Source organism: Paroedura picta, chromosome 1, assembly GCF_049243985.1.
Source record: "Paroedura picta isolate Pp20150507F chromosome 1, Ppicta_v3.0, whole genome shotgun sequence".
NCBI classification, from domain to species: Eukaryota; Metazoa; Chordata; class Lepidosauria; order Squamata; family Gekkonidae; genus Paroedura; species Paroedura picta.
Window position 1 is genome coordinate 21,314,400 of NC_135369.1, and position 19,005 is coordinate 21,333,404.

Here is a 19,005-nt window from a genome sequence, read left to right on the forward strand (position 1 = left end):
AATGGTGGGAATTCCAAGCCGGGGGAAAGACTGCTGATTCGTTCTTTGTGTGTATGTTGCAGTTTTGCATGAGCACAGAATTAGAATAACTTGATAGGCGTTTTTTCTGTTTTCTCAAGTTCAGCTTCCTTCTGAAAAGAAAGCTTATAGCCCTTATGATAGCAAAGATAGTTGCTGCATATGAATGGCAGGGTTTTTTAGGTGCCTCTCCGTTCTGTCACTTGTCAGGATGCTTTCAAAACTCAAATGGAATTCTGTCAAATAATTCAAGATCGGGATTTAATTTTTAAGATTAAATTTACTCCATGAAATTGAGCAGAATGAAGGCCTTGACAATTACAGTGACTGACTGAGCTAATTTTGATAGACTAAAAAATGTTGGCCCCAAATTAACCGGGCAGTGTATTCCCCCTTTTCTGTCTTTGGACAGAATGCCTCTCCGGTGATGTTTGCTCTGAGATAGTAGATAGGAGTAAGAGTCTAGTAGCATCTTAAAGACTAACAAAATTTGTGACAGGGCATGAGCTTTCCTGAATCACTTAAGATACCTAATCTGAAGAAATCAGTGGCTCATGAAAGCTCCTCTCCTGCCACAAATGTCGTTAGTCTTTAAGGTGCTCCTGGACTCTTCTACTACTGCTGACAGACTACTATGGATCCCCATCTTGCTGTAGAAACAGTGCTATTTTCCCTTCAAATGGTTCACATACAGTGAATTGATTAAAACCCATTCACATGGCTGAAGAGTTCTTTTAAATGCCCTAAAACAAGTGAAATCGCTATGTTTGTATCTGAAGTAGATTGAAGAATTCAGCTGTTTTTTTCATGTGGAGCTTATGTTAGCTTGGGCGCACAGCTTTCTGTGATCTCCACAGCACTGAGGCTGTCCATATATATCTCATGTGAATCCGTTTTAGATTTTACAAAAGCTGCAGGGGGCAAGCCTTCTATATGATAAAACTATATTCCTAAATTTGAAATAGTTTCTCCCCCTAAGCTGCCATGTTAGCCATTTGGATCAGCCCTGTTCTCCATTTTCCTGCAGAACAGAGGAGCTTGTTTGGTAAGCTGTGTGTGTGTGTGGCTTTTATTTCATGCAAATGAAAGGCAACTTTCCCCCACTGAGGGTGGGGAGCTCTTTGGCAGACATGAGATCAGAGGCTCACGAGAACAGCACGGGATCTTCACACAGAGATCTCTAAAACGCAGATCTCTGGACAGGGGGTCCTGCCATCAGCCCCAAATCCCCCGACGAGGTAGAGCTTGTCGTTCCAAAGGCAGGTGCGATGACCAACTCTCTTCTGGGCTCGATCGGGACCAGGGAAGTGGTACCAGATTGCGGGTGAAGACCCTGGATGTGCAGAAAGTAGGCATCTTTCAGATTCACGGAAGAGCCATTACATTTCCTACTCTATCGCCCTACCTAGCTGGGCATGAGGACTCTAGAGGTGTGGAGAGGGGTGTTCTAAGCTGTGTTAAGTTAGGGGCATATAAAGAATAGCTTTTGAAATTGTAGTCTTATGAAGCAGGTACCAAGTAGACACTTGCTGGGAGGGTGGGTGGCTTTCTACAGGGGTAGTCAACCTGTGGTCCTCCAGATGTTCATGGACTACAATTCCCATGAGCCCCTGCCAGCAAACGCTCATTTCCCCTCATTCATGGGAATTGTAGTCCATGAACATCTGGAGGACTACAGGTTGACTACCCCTGGCTTTACTAGACTGTGCTTCTCTAAGCCTGTCTGCTACAGGATCTACAGTGATGGACAGAAATCATGAAAAAATACCCACTGGGGGAAAAATAGCATTTATTAGTTGTCATGGATTGTGCAGTCACCTTTTCTGAGGAATTTTGAGGATCACTTGGCCACCCTATGGCTGCATGTGCTGAATGTGCCCCTTCTGGTGCAGAAGATCCCTGGTTTAATCTCCAGTCAGAAAGGACTGTCTGATAGTAAATGATGGAAAAGCTTTCTACTGGAGGCCCTGGAGAGCTGGTGACAGCCCTGAGTAGACATTGATCTAGCTTGTTTTACTACAACACTCCTTCAAAGAACAAACTCTCCCTTACGTGTATCGTGGACATAGAGGTCGTTGCAAACGGCATCCCTGCCTCTGGATAAGGTCTCCCCTCCAAAGATGATGGCAAAAGGCCCCACCACGGTGCAGGATTGGTGCCGCAAGCCTTTAGGTGCCTCCCGGGATCCCTTTTCAGTTCTGACCAAACGACTGATCTGCTCTGTCAACTCAGGAGCATGGACAGAATCTACCTGGGGAGGAAAAAGGGGTGGGAAATTCATGAGGCAGCTATTAAATTTGAAGGGGCACCTTTAGGGTTATATAGTGTAGCTGTTTCTTAGCCCTAAAGGCAGGGGGCTGCCAGCAGGTGTCGCTGAAACGGAAGCCCAATGAGTTGAAAGCAATAGGGTGTGGGAATTGTTGGTCCTCATGGAGTCAGGGAGGCCCGAGAGTGGCAACCACACTTTTAAAAATTATTTCTACATTTTAATGAAAGGTCCTCATTTAAATTTTGATGTATGTTCCATCTGTTCCTCTTGATCAGAGATAATCCCTGTTTCCTAGCATTTGCCCTTCATATAGGATTGCCTCCCTTGTCCTTCATAGAATCACAGAATCATAGAGTTAGAAGGGGCCATACAGGCCATCTAGTCCAACCCCCTGCTCAACGCAGGATCAGCCCTAAGCATCCTAAAGCACCCTAAAGTCCTTGTTTTTGTCTTCCTGTTAGCAGTTGTTGCCAGCACAGTTATTTTCCGCGGGTCAGTTTTCTCTGTAAGGTCTCTGAACTGCAAGAGGGTGGAATGGATTTCTCTTCCCTGACTTCCAACGAATATGCATGAGCACAAAAAATGACCTGCAGTGGGTGGCCTGCCAATTCACACTCCACAACTGCTCGGGTGTGTTTTGAAAACACACCCTATGTTACAGAGCAGTGAATTCCAGTGAATGTTCACTCTTTGTAAAGAAGCACTTCCTTTTACAGTTTCTGACCCCACCTCCAACAAAGCCTATGAGGTAGTGGCTGCCACCTTATAGCTCTTTTCTTCCCAGAATGCTGCAGGCAACAGCCAGCTGGGAAGACTTGTGGAAAGTGGGATTTTTTAGATGGGAAGTCACCTCAGTTTTCTCATTGGAATTACCTTCTTGCATTGAAAATTATCAACTGGAGCCAAATTTTTGCACTAGTTGTACCCAGGACCCACATCCATGGTCCTGGGTACAATGATGTTCTGATGGATAAATAAACATCCATGATGTTCTGATGGATGAATTGAAAGACTGCAATCTGGATTTTCAGATAGTTAAGTGGATAGGGAATTGGTTAAAGAACCGCACTCAAAGGTTTGTTGTCAGTGGTGTTTCATCAGACTGGAGAGAGGTGAGTAGCGGGGTACCTCAGGACTCGGTGCTCGATCCGGTACTTTTTAACATATTTATTAATGATCTACATGAGGGGGTGGAAAGACTGCTTATTAAGTTTGCGGACGACACCAAATTGGGAGGACTGGCAAATACTCCGGAAGATAGAGATAGAGTTCAACGAGATCTGAACACAATGGAAAAATGGGCAAATGAGAACAAGATGCAATTTAATAAAGATAAGTGTAAGGTTCTGCATCTGGGTCAGAAAAATGAAAAGCATGCCTACTGGCTGGGGGATACGCTTCTAGGTAACATTGTGTGTGAACGAGACCTTGGGTTACTTGTGGATTGTAAACTAAACATGAGCAGGCAGTGTGATGCAGCGGTAAAAAAGGCGAATGCCATTTTGGGCTGTATCAACAGGGGCATCACATCAAAATTACAAGATGTCATAGTCCCATTGTATACGGCACTGGTCAGACCACACCTGGAGCACTGTGTACAGTTCTGGAGGCCTCATTTCAAGAAGGACGTAGATAAAATTGAAAGGGTACAGAGGAGAGCGACAAGGATGATCTGGGGCCAAGGGACCAAGCCCTATGAATATAGGTTGAGGGACTTGGGAATGTTCAGCCTGGAGAAAAGGAGGTTGAGAGGGGACATGATAGCCCTCTTTAAGTATTTGAAAGGTTGTCATTTGGAGGAGGGCAGGATGCTGTTCCTATTGGCTGCAGAGGAAATGACACGCAGTAATAGGCTTAAACTTCAAGTACAACGATATAGGCTAGATATCAGGAAAAAAAATTTCACAGTCAGAGTAGTTCAGCAGTGGAATAGGCTGCCTAAGGAGGTGGTGAGCTCCCCCTCACTGGCAGTCTTCAAGCAAAGGTTTCTTGCTTTAGGATGCTTAGGGCTGATCCTTCATTTAGCAGGGGGTTGGACTAGATGGCCTGTATGGCCCCTTCCAACTCTATGATTCTATGTTGTTAGTTGTGAAGTCGTGTCCGACCCATCGCGACCCCATGGACAATGATCCTCCAGGCCTTCCTGTCCTCTACCATTCCCTGGATTCCATTTAAGTTCGCACCAACTGCTTCAGTGACTCCATCCAGCCACCTCATTCTCTGTCGTCCCCTTCTTATTTTGCGCTCGATCGCTCCCAGCATTAGGCTCTTCTCCAGGGAGTCCTTCCTTCTCATGAGGTGGCCAAAGTATTTTGAGTTTCATCTTCAGGATCTGGCCTTCTAAAGAGCAGCCAGGGCTGATCTCTTCTAGGACTGACCGGTTTGTTCGCCTTGCAGTCCAAGGGACTTGCAAGAGTCTTCTCCAGCACCAGAGTTCAAAAGCCTCATTAATCCATGAACTTACATTACCATGTATTACCTTGCAACGTTATATGTAAACCGCCCTGAGCCATATGGGAGGGCAGTATAAAAATCTAAAAAATAAATGCAATATACTCACGTGGATCTTCCCTTTGCCCCACCGTCCAGCCACGTCAAAGTCAGCAGAGTCGCGTCCGCCAAACACCACAAGCTTGTAGCCGCTGCTCTTGCCACTGGAGCTGGTCTCGCGCAGCAGCATTGCTGAATGGCCCGCTCGTGAGGCTGTGCGAGATTCTTCTTCTCTGTACCTGGCAAGCAGAGTGATGTTACGAAGATGGGTAAACCAGCTCGACTCTTCAACACCCCCCCCTTCCCAGTCAGCTGCCGGTTTATAATTGGAGAGTGGTTTTGTTGGCTTCGGATTACACTGGGTTTTCTCAACAGCCCTGGAAGTTTCCCAAATGAGAGGGAGTTAATTATGTTTAATATACTTTTAAAATTTGTTAAACATTTAGAAGAAGAGTTGGTTTTTATATGCTGCTTTTTCTCCACCAGAAGGAGTCTCAAAGCGGCTTATAATCGCCTTCCCTTTCCTTTCCCCACAACAGACACCCTGCGAGGTAGGTAAGGCTGAGAGAGTCCTGATACTACTGCTCAGTCAGAATGGCTTCTAACAGGACTGTGACTGGCCCAAGGTCACCCAGCTGGCTGCCTGTGGAGGAGTGGGGAACCAAACCTGGCTTGCGAGATTAGAAGTCCGCGCTCCTAACCAGCAAGGTGGCTTTCTCAGGTGATATGACTATATATGGTCATGTTGACCTCCCCCCAAGTAGCCAATGATGGGCCTGGAGGGGGTGGGAAGAGGAGGAACCCCAGATGGGTGTGTCCACAGCTCTGCTTCCCAACCATCTTCTGCATGATGGAGCCACTTCTGGGGTTTCTCAAAGCTTGAAGAATGCTTCAGGGGTTTTCCAACAGTAAAAAAGTTGAGAAAGGCTGGGTTACACTATTATCATTAATCAAATAAGCAGCTTTGGATAATTTTGCAGAGAAGCAGGATGCATGGCCTGTAAATACATTACATACCAGTAGGTCTTGGTTGCAGGATTGATATGCAACGTGTAGATGCTGGCATAGCGCCTCTGCGTTCGCAGCCCACCTTCACGGCCCACCACCCGCACCTCTTGGTCCGACAGCTTGGTACAGGTGTGGCTGCTCAAGCCCACGGGAGGTTCATTGGCGGACCCCTCGGTCCAGCGTTCCCACTGCGCCTGCTGGGTGTCGAAGCCACACACCTCCGAGACCCTTCGGGAGCCGTCCCAGCCTCCCACCACGCACAGCCAGCGATCAGCCAGGGCCACCGCCTCATGGTGGCTGCGCCGGTAGCCGCATTCAGGAGCGATTGTTTGAACAGTCTTGAGTGTTGGGTCAAAAGCCACCACATCTCCCAGAGGTGGCTCCTGGGTGTCTGGCGACTTCAGGCCCCCAAAGATCAGGAGCTTCTCTTGCAAGACATTGCACGAATGGAAGCCACGTGCCAAGAGGTCACTGCGTGCAACTGGAGTCCAGTTCCAGTTGCTGACGGCAGCCGTCATACCAGGCCGGACCTGCAGGTGGCAGAGATACAAAGGTAGACTGCAAACTCTGGATTGAAATCAAGCAAGGATTGTGGAAGCATTGTGAGTCCATGAGAAGGTACAGTTGCAGAAATACTTTTCTTAGAGTAATGTGGAAATTCCCAAAGGAATGAGCAAGCTTTCAGGTTCACTAGAAAGCTTCATTAGACTGGATGATGAATACTTCTGTTCTCTTATCAAAAGCCACTGCCAGAGCACCCTCCTCTTTACAAATTGTTTTATTTATCCTGTGTCATTCTTCCCTGCCACTTTCAAAACCAACCAGTGCTTTTCCTCCCCTGTTTTGGTCCTCTCCTTTATAAGCTCTTCTGGCCAGATGTCTTAAGCATGTAAAATCTGTACAATGGAATTAAACTATGCAACAGAAGAAAATATTTCAGTGCTGGGAGACAATTTCCACAGGAAACATTAACAAAATAAAACCCATTTTATTAGAACCTTGAAGAAATCATTTATGCCAAAAATTTGGAAATGATCAAATTGTTAAAGATTCAGTATTTTCTACCTGAAAGGCTATATTTGATTGGTCTAGGCATGATCCAAAGATCTTTTATGGACAGTTTACTGATTGCAAAATAACACAAGGTGATCTTTTAAAAATCTTTTTGCTGCTGTGCAATAGAGACTAAAGACGAAAGCCAGAGTGCTGTAGTGGTTATGAGCAATGATTTCTAATCTGGCGATTTGGGTTTTTATTCTCCACTCCTCAACAATACAGCCAGTTGAGTTACCTTGGGCTGTTCTCACAGAGCAGTCCTGTCTATTGTCTCAGCTCTACCTACCTCAGAGTGGGTCTATGGGGAAAGGAAGACAATTGTAAGCCGCTTTGAGACTCCCTTGGGAAGTAAAAAGCAGGGTATAAAACCCTGCTTTTCTACAACAGCCAAAAAAGATCCAAGAAAAACACCCTCCTGAATTCTGCAGTTGACAAGATGTGCTGTCTGCAGAACATGAAAGCATGCCTGTGCCTAGCGACTGTAAATCTGAGTCCAGTGACACCTTGAAAAACAACAAATTAAACACTGGATTCAAACTTTGTTCTATTGCTTCAGATCAACGTGACTAACCCTCTGAATCTAGGTATAGTATGGAAATGAAAATAAGAGGGTAGGTTTGGAAAGGGCAGAATCCCTATTGGAGAACACATGTGCCTTCCACACAACAGCCTTCTTTTTAACAATTGCAAGGGAAAAAAGGGCAAACACAATCCACATCATCCCTTTAATTTATTATTAATTACTGAAAGTACAGACGGGGCCCTGACTTTCCAGGGTCACTGACAAAAACAATTAGATGTGTCCATGGTAACTATGGCCATCGGAGCACACATAATGGAGCTTGTGTTTTGAGAACTGCACAGGGGGACACTTCTGTGATTCACGACAGGTTTGGGGTTGTGCATTTGTTGGCTTTGTTTTTTACCAGATCAATGTCTGGAAAAGTCGGGACACAATATAGCAAATAAAACACCGTTTCCAGTTTATCCTTTTGGGGCAGTGGTGCAGTTAGGTCATTTTATGGTCAGGACTTAATGATCCCGTAGCAAGGGCTTTGTCCTTAATGCCAGATATTCTGGGAACTCCAAATCTCAAAATCTGGAGTGATGGTGGTAATAAAGATGGATGTGAGCTAGGCAGAGCTTGGCTTGGCCTGTGTTTGCCTTCCCCATCCTCTGCTGAAGCATCCAGTAAGAGGAACCAGGGCAGGGAAGGCTTAGAAAATGGGCCATGGTATGGAAATTAGGGTAGTTGCTAATATGCCCCCTGCTTTCATAGAGGAAATGCCAAAAGGCATTGCAGACTGCAGTCTCCCACGCAGCCCTAAGAGTGAGTGAGACAATTGCACATCCATTTAGTCATATCGAGGGGAAAACCCTCCCCACCCCGTTGGTTGTTTTGCTTAACCGATGAGAAGAGTTTCCAACAAAGGTCTGCTCACTGCTGTAGTTTTGGGACTGGTCCTAATCAAAGGTGCTAATTCTGCAATCTTCTTTGTGGGCACAAACTGACAATTTAAGATCCCCCAAATGGGCCTCTTTTGACAATAGCCATGGGTTGCCAACCTCCAAGCGGGGGATGAAGATTACAGAGTTCTCCAGATCTCCTGGGTTAAATGGCTGTTTTGAAAATTGAACTGTATGGAATTATACCCTGAAGAGGTCTCTTCCTGCCCCAAACCCTGCCCAAGTCTCCAGGAATTTTCTAAACCAGGGTTGGCAATGTTAACAGCCACTAACCCTGATCTTCGATTCTAACCTCGAACTGTAAAGGGAAATAAGTTGACAGATGAATAAGAAGGTGGGGCTCCTCTCCAAAACTGCAAAGAAGAACAAATTTTGGGTTCTACCATTGCTCCCTGTTTTTGGCAGCTGACCACGATGGTCTGCATCTTTCAAGAACCTTTGTACGGTTTTTAAATGAACAGAAGACAAGTTCCCCTCTTTGCCATCTGTTCAAACACTGCAGTGAATGATAGAACATCTGCCTTTGTATGTAGAAGATTCTAGGTTGAAACCAGATCTAAAAAGATCAGATAACAGGTGGTGTGAAGGACCTCCACTGTTAAATCCATGGGTTCAGAGACACTGGGGGTTCATTCTAGCTCTTTATTGCCCCCAGCTCTTTATTCAAACTAACTGGATCCGGCAGTTGGGATTCAGCCGTGTGTTGGCCAGTCATGATAGCAAGATTATGATCCTGCCCTGGACCTCAAGGTCAGGTCCCTGGCAGGTCTACATACATAACATCTACCATCCTGCAACCCTGGAGAGCAGCTGCCAGTCAGAGTAGGTAGTACTGGTTTCGATGAGCCAAGAGTCTTACTCGGCATTAAACTAGCTGCATGTTGCATTAAGCTACCAGTTAGTATTAATGGCTGTTCAGAAATCCTTACATAGTGGATCTAAGTCTGTCTACCATGATTAAACCATCTACTCTTAACACTCCCTTGGGCGACCGGAGAGAGGAGGTGAGTGTTGCCCAAGCTGTATCCCATGGTATGCAATATCATGTCTGGCTGTGCAACATCAACATATAAATACAATAATAAATAAATAAACATTGCCATGGGACACCTGTAGGTTTCACCTGAAACCATAGAGCGCAGGACAACACTAGAGAGTCCTATTACACCTGCCTTTCTCAACTTTTTAACCATTTAACACCCCCCTCCCCCGAAATATCCTTCAGCCTTGGAGGAACCCCAGAAGGAGCGTGGTCATGCAGAATCTAGTTGGGAAGCATAGTTGTATACATGCCCATATGGGGCCCCTCCCCTTCCCACCCCCTCCAGGTCCATCATTGGCCATTTGGAGGGTAGTGTGAGTTGACATGATAAATGTTTAATAATTTTTTAAAAATATATTAAAAATTAATTAACTCCCACCCATCCAGAAACCCTTCCAAGGCCATCAAGAAACCCCAGGGTTTCAAGAAACCCCGGTTGAGATAGCCTGCGTTACACGGTGATATCATTAGCTATTCACCCTGAAATGAACATTGTGGCACTGTGAGATAACATTTCTTCCCTCCCTTTTTACCCCCACCAACCCGATCAAACTGCTGCAGAGGGGGATAAAGATTGGTAGCAGTAGGCCTGCCTGCCAAGGCTCCGACCTTTGGGAGTCCCACAAGTAAGGCCTTCCTCTATTGCTTACCCCCATCCTGGGTTTCCAGGTCCCCACTAGCCACCAATTGGGGTTGGGAGGAGGTAGGGTTGGCATATCCAGGCTGGGAAACCCCTGGAGATTTGGGCAAGGGCTGGGGAGGGCAGTGACCTCAGCTGGGTACAATCCCACCAAATCCACCCTTTGAAACATCCATTTTCTTTGGGGGAACTGATCAGAGATTTGGAAATGAGCTGTAATTTGGGGGATCCCCTGGTCCCACCGGGAGGCTGGCATTGCTACACAACGCAACCCCACACCCACCCACCCTAGCAGCTTGCATTGAGAATTACACTGCCACTGAACCTTAGGAGGGTCTATTCCGGCTTTTTATTTTCCTGCAAGAGCTATGTATCCTAGGCGGGGCCCACAACCAGCCAGTTTGCTAGCACTGATTGCATTATCTACAAACTTGCGCTGAGCCCATCCTATTGTATTTCTGGTTTTAGGGGTGTCGGTGAAATGGTGCCCCAAATCAGAATGGCGTGTGGCCTTTGTGTCCTGAAAGATTTAAAAAATAGTAAATCGGGCCTACCTTAAGCGAGGAAACCACTGCAGGACTGGTTGCTTGGCAACCGGGAGCCCATAGCAACCACGCCGGTGTGTCTTGACGACCGATTCTGCTGCAACAGGGAAAAAGCAGGCCCTGCCAGAAAGCATTTGCTTGGTGTGGTAAAGTCTGCAAGAGCATAAATAATCCAGGGATGGAGGCTGGGCTACGGCCAGCAAAGCAGCCTCACAAGAAATCTGGAAGGCATTTGAAGCAGGCAGATTAAGAGGCATATTAAATGGCAACAGCAACGGTTGAAGGGGGGTGGCAGTGAGGCTGATGGAAATTATCACAATGACAAGTGGGGGACAGGTGGGGGATTGGCTCTAAAATAACTTTCACTGGAAGTCGTGTCCCTGAGCTTGTGCAGAGTTCGTTCTGCCCCTGACAGGGAAGAATTTAAGAAAATGTTAGGGCATTGAACATGTTTGCAGTGTTCCCCTCAGGAGACACGGTAACAACTAGATTTTTCTTCGTAGATTTTCCTCTCTTTTTCTGCTGCTGGTTGGCTTAGAATAAAATCCTTGCCTGGCAAGAGCCCAATCTAACATTCAAGTTACAAACCTGTGCCTCAGGGATGCACAGACTCCCTTCTGGTTATTTATTTTGTACTTTTTCAGCCCACCCTTCCTCCAAGGGTGGCACGCATCTGTTTCCTATCCTCCATTTTATCCTCACAACAACAACCCTGCAAGGAAGGAAGCCAGGCTGAGAAAGATTAACCATCCCAAAATTACCCAGTAAGCTTCATGGCAGCATGGGGCATTTAGTGCTGATGTCATCACTTACAACTCATGCTCAGAATTCACACTCAAAACATTTTACCAAGGCGTCTTCAAGAGGCAAAAACTGGGACAAAATAGGGACTGTGATTGTTGAAAGTCATAAATATATAAACTAGAAATTGTCCCCGACAGGGACAGCATGGGAAATAGTGCAAGTAGGGCTTCTGTCTTTTGAGCAAACTGTTTATAGTACCAGGATCCAGCCCCAAAGCACAAGGAAGGAGACCAGGCTGCTGACAGTAAACAGAATGGCTGTTTGTTGTTCCTTCTGAGGACTTCTCTCTTCCAATGACCTCCAGCTCCTAGTGAGCTCCCTGAGGCACCATCAGGTTGAAGCTAGTTCCAGAGCAGAAGGTAGCCACGCCATACCTGTTTTCTCTGCCACTTTGGCCGAGTGATAACCCTCCCCCTCCTCAAAGGCACCACCCCACCAAGCCTGCCTGCTGAATTCTCCAGGGCAGAAGGAGAAGGACAGGCTGAGGAGAGGGATCACTCACAAGAAGGGTTTTCTATTACTTTCGGGCATCACACATCCAAAGGGTAAGGACAGGGGCTCGGCCTACAGAAAAGAGGGGAGGGAGAGGTTATATGCCCACATTTTGAACAAGGTTACTAATTTCTTCCCCTCTGGCTTGGCTACTCTGCTGTTAAAATCTGCAGAAATTCGACCCATAAAGCTTGCCCTCTGTTGATGCTAAGAACAGCTTTCTAGGCAGTTTTAAAAGTACAAGAGCCTTGTCAAAAAAAGATAGTTGGCAAACATAAGATATGTTTGGTGTAGTGGTTAGGAGTGCGGACTTCTAATCTGGCGGTTTGATTCCTCTCTCCCCACATGCAGCCAGCTTGGGTGACCTTGGGCTCGCCAGGGCGCTAATAAAACTGTTCTGACCGAGCAGTGATATCAGGGCTCTCTCAGCCTCACCCACCCCACAGGGTGTCTGTTGTGGGGAGAGGAAAGGGAAGGCGAATGTAAGCTGCTTTGAGACTTCTTTGGGTAGAGAAAAGTTGCACAGAAGAACCATCTCTTCTTCTTCAGTAATCTCCAGGGCTCTCTCATCCTCATCTCCCTCACAGGGCGCCTGCTGTGGGGAGAGGAAAGGGAAGGTGACTTTAAGTCGCTTTGAGACTCCTTCGGGTAAAGAAAAGCATATGAGCTTATTCTTCTGGTTCACCTTAATAACAGTAATTGTGTGCTATCAAGTTAGCAGTTGGCTCATGGTGATCCCAGGACTATAGAGTTTCCATGGCAAGAGATGAGCAAAGGTAGTTTTCCTTCCTCTGCACCGCAGTACCTTCTCAGTACTAACCCAGGCTGACCCTGCTTAGTTTCCATGAGCTGATGAGATTTGGACTAGGCTGGGCTTCTATGGACACAGATTTCCAGAGTCTCCAGAATCTGAATATGTAAGAGGTGGATGAATCTGATGCTTAGGAAAGGTTCATATCGCCACATGGCCATGACGCTTGCTGGCTAATCTTGGGCCAATAACTCCTCTGTCTAACCCAGTTTTCTGCTACCTATGGCTCTAGAGCTGTTTAAAGGGGAAAATGAAATCTTTAAGATATGATGGAAGGGTTGGTGGCATGGCAGTATAACCCGTAGGTGATGGGCAGGAAAAGAGTTTTTGGAGACAAAAGGGTATTTTTTAGAGATGCTAAACAGAAAGTCCAATGAGAGAGGTGAACAGGTACCAGTAATCCCAGTATAAACCATGCACAGAGTTATTCCAGGGTGCAAAAACCACAGCATAGGGGTGTTCTTGTGTCTATTGATTACTTAGTGTGAGATCTCATGCCTGGCACCTCATAGTAACAGATTTACAACAACCAACGTTGTGGAAATCCATAATATAATTATACATTTTAATGTAAAGTTGTTGATTTTAAGTGACACAAATGGGCTTTCTTCTGCTGGTTCTCTCTTCATCACTTGTTCTAAATGCTGATGTAGTCGCTCTTTAATTTTAAAAAGTTTGTTGATTCCCCAGTCTAACCTATTTCACAGGACGGTTGCAAGGATAAACTGGACTAACAGGAGACTATGCACTGAGCTAGCTGGAGGATGAACGGGATAAAAATATGACCAAAAAATACCCAAAGTCTTGGCCCACTTATCTGTTATGACCCACCAACTATATTCTACAAACCTATAGGAAGAGGTGTGACCAGCTGCTTCTGTGGAAATCTTCCTATAAATTTTAATTCCTCCAAGGAACTCAGGGCAGCATGATTTTTATTTACTTATTTGTCTGTAGCCTGCTTCCCTCTCCAGTGAGAACCAGCATGATGTAGTGGTTAAGAGTGGAAAACCAGGTTCAATTCTCCACTCCTTCTCCACATGCAGCCTGGTGGCTGACCTTGAGCCATTCAAAGTTATCTCACAACTCTCTCCGCCCCACCTAACTCACAAGGTGACGTGGTACAGGAAGGGAAAGGCGATTGTAAGCCGCTTTGAGGTAGAGAAAAGCAGTGTATAAAAACCAACTCTCCTACCTCAAAGCAACTTGCATCATTCTCCTCTTCTCCATTTTATCCTCACAATGACCCTGTGAGGTAGGTTAGGTGGAGAGTGTGTGACAGGCCCCGAGGTCATCCTCCAAGTTTCTTTGTCAGAGTGGGAATTCGAACCTAGGACTCCCGTATCCTACTCCAACACTTTAACCACTATCCTTTATTTTAAAAAATGTTGCTACAGAGATTGTGCCCATTTGACCTCCTGAAGTTATGGACTTCACCAAACTTCCCAAGATTGGCGATACGGAGAATGAGAGCTTGCTGGGGTTTGTGCATGGTGTCTCTGGACCCGGTAGGTACTCTTTTGCCTAGGGAAGTACACCCTTTCAGTGTTTCCCAAACAAAAATAACAACACATGTATTGATGGGATATAGATAAGTCCACCCCAGTGGGGCAAATAGTGCCTCCCAGGGTAGTTTGAGGTCAGGAAAACCACCTAGGGAAAGGACAGGGGCAGACTGGCCATGAAGGCCACCAGAAAGATTCCGGTGGGGCAGGGGGGGAGGGAGTCAATGACCAGATAAACCACCCACCACTGGGCCACTTGAACCTCAGTGCTACCTGCCATCCCATATTACCGAAACTGAAAGAGGGATGGGCAGAAGCTGGAGGAGTGGGGGAAGGAGAGTTTGTCATTATGAAGCATGCACCCTTCTGGGTCGCCCTTTCCTAGCCTGGCCTCACATGTACCCCAGCCAGAGTGAGCAACTGCAACCCTGATCTATCTTTCTCTCCTCTCTCCCTCTTTCTTTCTCTCTCTCTCTCTCTCTCTCTCTTTCTTTCTTTCTGTCTCTCGTCTTCGTCTCTCTGTCACTCGGTCTGTCTCATTCGTTCGTTTGTTCGATTTGTATGACCGCCACTCTTGGAAACTGGCCTGTGGCGGTTTACAGTATTTCAAATACAAATCAATGCATGAAAACCATTAAAATTCCCCATTAAAACCTCCATAAACAGTGACTCACTAACAATGATAAATAAGTCACCCCAGTGGGGCAAATAGTGCCTCCCAGGGTAGTTTGAGGTTATGATAAATAAAACTGTTCCTACACAGGCCCACTGGATGGGCAAAAGGGTGCGGGTGGATAATTCCCTTCCTACCCAGCCACAGGACCTCCATCTTGGAATGTATCTTGGTATAGCCTGACAGGGCCTATCTCAGTCTTGATATATGCCCCCATTGCTGCCTCTTTTTAAAAAATCACAAAACTAGCTCGTAATCAACTCTCACCCTCTTGCCAAACCTAAGCGCTCTTTTTCAGTCTTGTGAATTGTTAGCATCAGAAACATTTCACATTCCTTTTAAAGATCAGAGTTTTTAGCTATTTACAATGAACTTTTTGATTAATTAATTCTCACTTTCTTAATATGCCCTCGATCTTCTTAAAGAGTCCTACCATAGTCACAGTCATTGAGAGATTCCTTTCCAGGGACACTTGAGCACAAGAGTGATAAGAATCTTAAAAAAGTAACCCTGAGCCAGGGGCTATCATAAGTGGGCAGGTCAGGTCAATGAAGTTTGAAGTTATACTGGTTTTGGAGACATTAACCATGATGATTCTTTTAACAAGATTTTTTTCCCTGTGGGGGAACTTTCAATGGAAACTAACATGATGCAAACTTAAAAGGGTTTTTAAAAATTTAATTAAAAGTGGGGAGGGGTACACCAGGGCTGCAGGCTGGGGAATATATTCACTGTCCTGACTCTGGCATTGACTGTGATACAACCCCCTGCATAAGATCTCCCTCCTCTTCTCTCCTATTGCCAGTGGTGATCGCCTGCAAGATGTCTGGAGCCGCCATGTATGAGCTGGTACGTGTGGGCCATGCTGAGCTGGTAGGTGAGATAATCCGTCTGGAGGGAGACCTGGCCACTGTCCAGGTGTACGAGGAGACCTGTATCCTTGCTAAAAGATTCTATATTTTCTTCTGCTTGGCTGGCTCTTTGTTTTCCTCACCATCTGCCTTGGTACTCCTCCTCCTTCCCTTGATTTTGAATACTGTCTTGCCCCCTCCCACACTTTATTTCTGGAATTCTGTCCCCATCTCTGTCAACTCTCTTTGGTCCTCACTCTCCTACAACACACCTCTCATGTGTTCCTGGTTATCTAGACTAGCTATGATTTCACCTGAGTTCCTTATTATTCCATGTAAACCTCCCTGATTCTTAGCTGCTGGCTTATCTACCTGATTGTCTGTAGCACAAAGAAACACAGACATTCCTAAAAACTGTAATGGGGGCTATGATTATCATTCCAACACGTTACACTTCTTTTACAGGTCCACTTGTGAAGATGATATACAGGCATTCTCTTCTCTTGTCAGCCTGGTATAGTGGTTAGTGTCTCCAAGATGAGGATGAAATGCAGAAGAGGAGAGTGATATAAGTCCTCCCATTGGAGAGACAAATCTTAATACATAAAAAGCTTACAATCCTTCCAGTGATGTGCCAAGCTTCTGATTGGCCCTCACTGGGAGACATCCCCTCATAGGGGGATGGCAGTCCCTAACTGAGGGTCTATCAGAGGATCATCCCTGCTCGTCCTCTTTCTCCTCCTCCTCCTCCCCCTCTGTGTTGTTTCTTTGCACTTGGCCTGAGGAGGGAGAGCAGCTACGAGGTAGAAGAAGAGTTGGTTCTTATATGCCGCCTTTCTCTACCTGAAGGAGTCTCAAAGCGGCTTACAATTGCCTTCCCTTTCCTCTCCCCGCAACAGACACCCAGCTTTATCAGGGCTGAGGTGAGGCCAAGGTCACCCAGCTGGTTGCATGTGCGGGAGTGGGGAATCAAACCCAGCTCACCAGATTAGAAGTTGGTGCTCCTAACCACTGCACCAAGCTGGCTCCTATTCACTACACCAAGCAGATAAGCTATGGGCGGCCATCAGGAAACCTGGGGGCCCCCACCCATTTTTAAAATGGGGTTCTCCACGAGTAAATAAATAAATAAACAAATATGTGCATGCATGATAGATGTACGCAGTGCAGCACCTATTTGAGGTTTCTGCATTTATTCAGTCTGCCAGATTCTCTATTTAGAAAAGAAAAGCTCCCTGTTATCACCACAAGATAGAGTCTGCATGTATGTGAGGAAGGTTGAGCAAGGACTCAGTGGCAGAGCAGTTGCTTAGCAGGCAGAAGGTCCCCGGTTCAATCCCCAGCACCTCCAAAACCAGGTAGTAGCTAATGTGAAAGTCTTTGTTGGTCTTAAAGGGGCCAGTGGACTCTGATTTTGTTTTGTTGTGCTGCTTCAGACCAACACGGCTACCCACTTGAATCTTACCAGGAAGCTACTTACTAACTAATCAAGAATCTGACTCAGTATAAGGCAGTGTCTGGTGTACCCTCTCCTTGCTTCTTTGCCCCCCTCTTTTCTCCATCAAAGGCTTTTCCTGAGCATTTGTTACAGCGGGGGTCTGCGTAGGGGATCCAGTGCTACGGACTGGCAAGCCATTGTCGGTGGAGCTTGGCCCTGGCATCATGGGGTCTATCTTTGATGGGATCCAGCGCCCTCTGAAGGACATCACGGAACTCACCAAGAGCATCTACATCCCCCGCGGCATCAATGTCTCCGCTTTGTCCCGGGACCTCAAATGGGACTTCACCCCAAGTCCAAGCATTCGGGTAAGAGACAAAAACCTAACTGAGCTGGTGGTCGTCCGGTTTCTCTACATGATGACCCATTTCTGCTTCTGTTGCACAGAATCAAATAACCAATTCTACTCCTGAGGAAGGCCTACTTCAGAAACCATAGCTTCAAATGTACAATTATGCAATTACAAGGGACTTGACTTGGAGAGGGGATACACCACATAATCCCATTAGCACAAATGACTAGGAACTTATTTGAAAACTTTTAAACATTTCCTGTCTTCTTTCCCTGTCATCTTTAGGTTGGAAGCCACTTAACTGGTGGGGATATTTATGGAGTTGTACAAGAAAACTCTCTCATAAAACATAAGATTATGGTACCCTCCCGGTGCCGGGGCACCGTGACTCATATTGCTTCAGCTGGACATTACGATATCTCGGTAGGATATTCTTCCTGCTTATGGTAGAATCATGTATCTAATTCTGATTAGGGAATGTCTGCATCAGAATTGTTGTTTCTACACACTGGAGTCAAATACAGAAATGGGAAATGTTTGTGCAAACCCATATCAGCCATAGGGATTGCACCAAAAGCCAAATAAAGGGGGGAGGGGGTTAAATGTTTAAACCATTAAGGTGGTGGAAGAAATGGCCACCATTTTGATGGCACGTTTTTTTTTCCTTGTGGGAGCAGTTGTCCCATGTAAGATGGGTAGAACATCCTTCTGTAGACGCCCTTCTCCTTCCATGCTGGGACAGGCACCTCTGATAGCTATCTTCCCCAAGCTGTCTTAGTGCCTTAAACCGTGTCAACCTGCTGCCTGCCTGCCAAGAGTCAGGAGTGGCATTAACATGTATAAACTGGATGAGTGGAAGCGGCAATGGGCAGGCTGGCAAGTGAGTGGAGGGAGAAAGGTGTCATAGATCCCCTGCTTGCAAAAACATATTTGTCTTGAACGTGACCCAAGACAACTGTTTAATTTTCTGCAACATACTAACGTGGCTACTTCTCTGGAATTATTACTCTGATCAATCAGACAGCCATATGAAAAAAATATGTTTAATATACTCATCTAAACGTAGGCACTGGCTCTTCTGCAGTTTCATTTTGGTTGCATGGTGTCCCACCTGCTTCTTTCTTTTCTTTTCCGCATGTGTTTTGTCCCTCTAGTGGTCGATTCGATATTATATTGCTTTGTGTCGGGCATAAAAACCTGCATGTTCTGGGTTTTAAAGGTAAAGGTAAAGGTATCCCCTGTGCAAGCACCGGCTCATGCCTGACCCTTGGGGTGATGCCCTCTAGCGTTTTCATGGCAGATTCAATATGGGGTGGTTTGCCAGTGCCTTCCCCAGTCATTTAGCGATGTGTTATTGAATCAGCCGCTAGAGGGAGAAAAACTGTGTGGAAAAGAAAGAAACAATAGGGCAGCGTTTCCCAACTTTTTTATTTCTGAGAAACCACTGAAACATTCTTCAGGCTTTGAGAAACCTCAGAAGTGCTGTGATCGTGCAGAATATGGTTGAGAAGCATAGCTGTGGACACGCCCACCTGGGGCCCCTC

General features: G+C 46.0%; 2 protein-coding genes across 7 annotated transcripts in view; one reads left to right on the top strand and one right to left on the bottom strand.

The window, feature by feature from the left end:
• Positions 1–26: 26 nt before the first annotated feature.
• Positions 27–10,715, bottom strand: KLHDC9 (kelch domain containing 9). Its single transcript, XM_077326115.1, has 5 exons — positions 10,545–10,715; positions 5,795–6,315; positions 4,848–5,016; positions 2,071–2,269; positions 27–1,351 (listed from the first exon to the last, which is right to left on the bottom strand). Exons 1-5 carry the CDS (start codon positions 10,698–10,700, stop codon positions 1,185–1,187), a joined length of 1,212 nt encoding a protein of 403 aa, XP_077182230.1. The 5' UTR covers positions 10,701–10,715; the 3' UTR covers positions 27–1,184.
• The window catches only part of LOC143832142 (V-type proton ATPase catalytic subunit A-like), an 18,768-nt gene continuing 9,629 nt past the window's right edge, over positions 9,867–19,005 (top strand). The window contains exons 1-5 of one of the 6 annotated variants that reach the window (XM_077326091.1): positions 9,867–9,976; positions 14,040–14,150; positions 15,626–15,754; positions 17,263–17,477; positions 17,747–17,884. In XM_077326091.1, the coding sequence (XP_077182206.1) occupies positions 14,069–14,150; positions 15,626–15,754; positions 17,263–17,477; positions 17,747–17,884 (564 nt within the window). In that variant the 5' untranslated portion in view covers positions 9,867–9,976; positions 14,040–14,068. The other 5 variants (XM_077326063.1, XM_077326081.1, XM_077326101.1 and 2 more) reach the window with 5 other exon arrangements.

Coding starts and splice junctions, on each gene's coding strand:
- KLHDC9 (XM_077326115.1), bottom strand. CDS start 10,700: ATGCTCTTGCAGACTTTACCACACCAAGCAAATGCTTTCTGGCAGGGC. Junction 6,316..10,544: donor CAGTGGTTTCCTCGCTTAAG/GTAGGCCCGATT, acceptor TGCCACCTGCAG/GTCCGGCCTGGTATGACGGC. Junction 2,270..4,847: donor GGGGCAAAGGGAAGATCCAC/GTGAGTATATTG, acceptor TTTCCTCCCCAG/GTAGATTCTGTCCATGCTCC.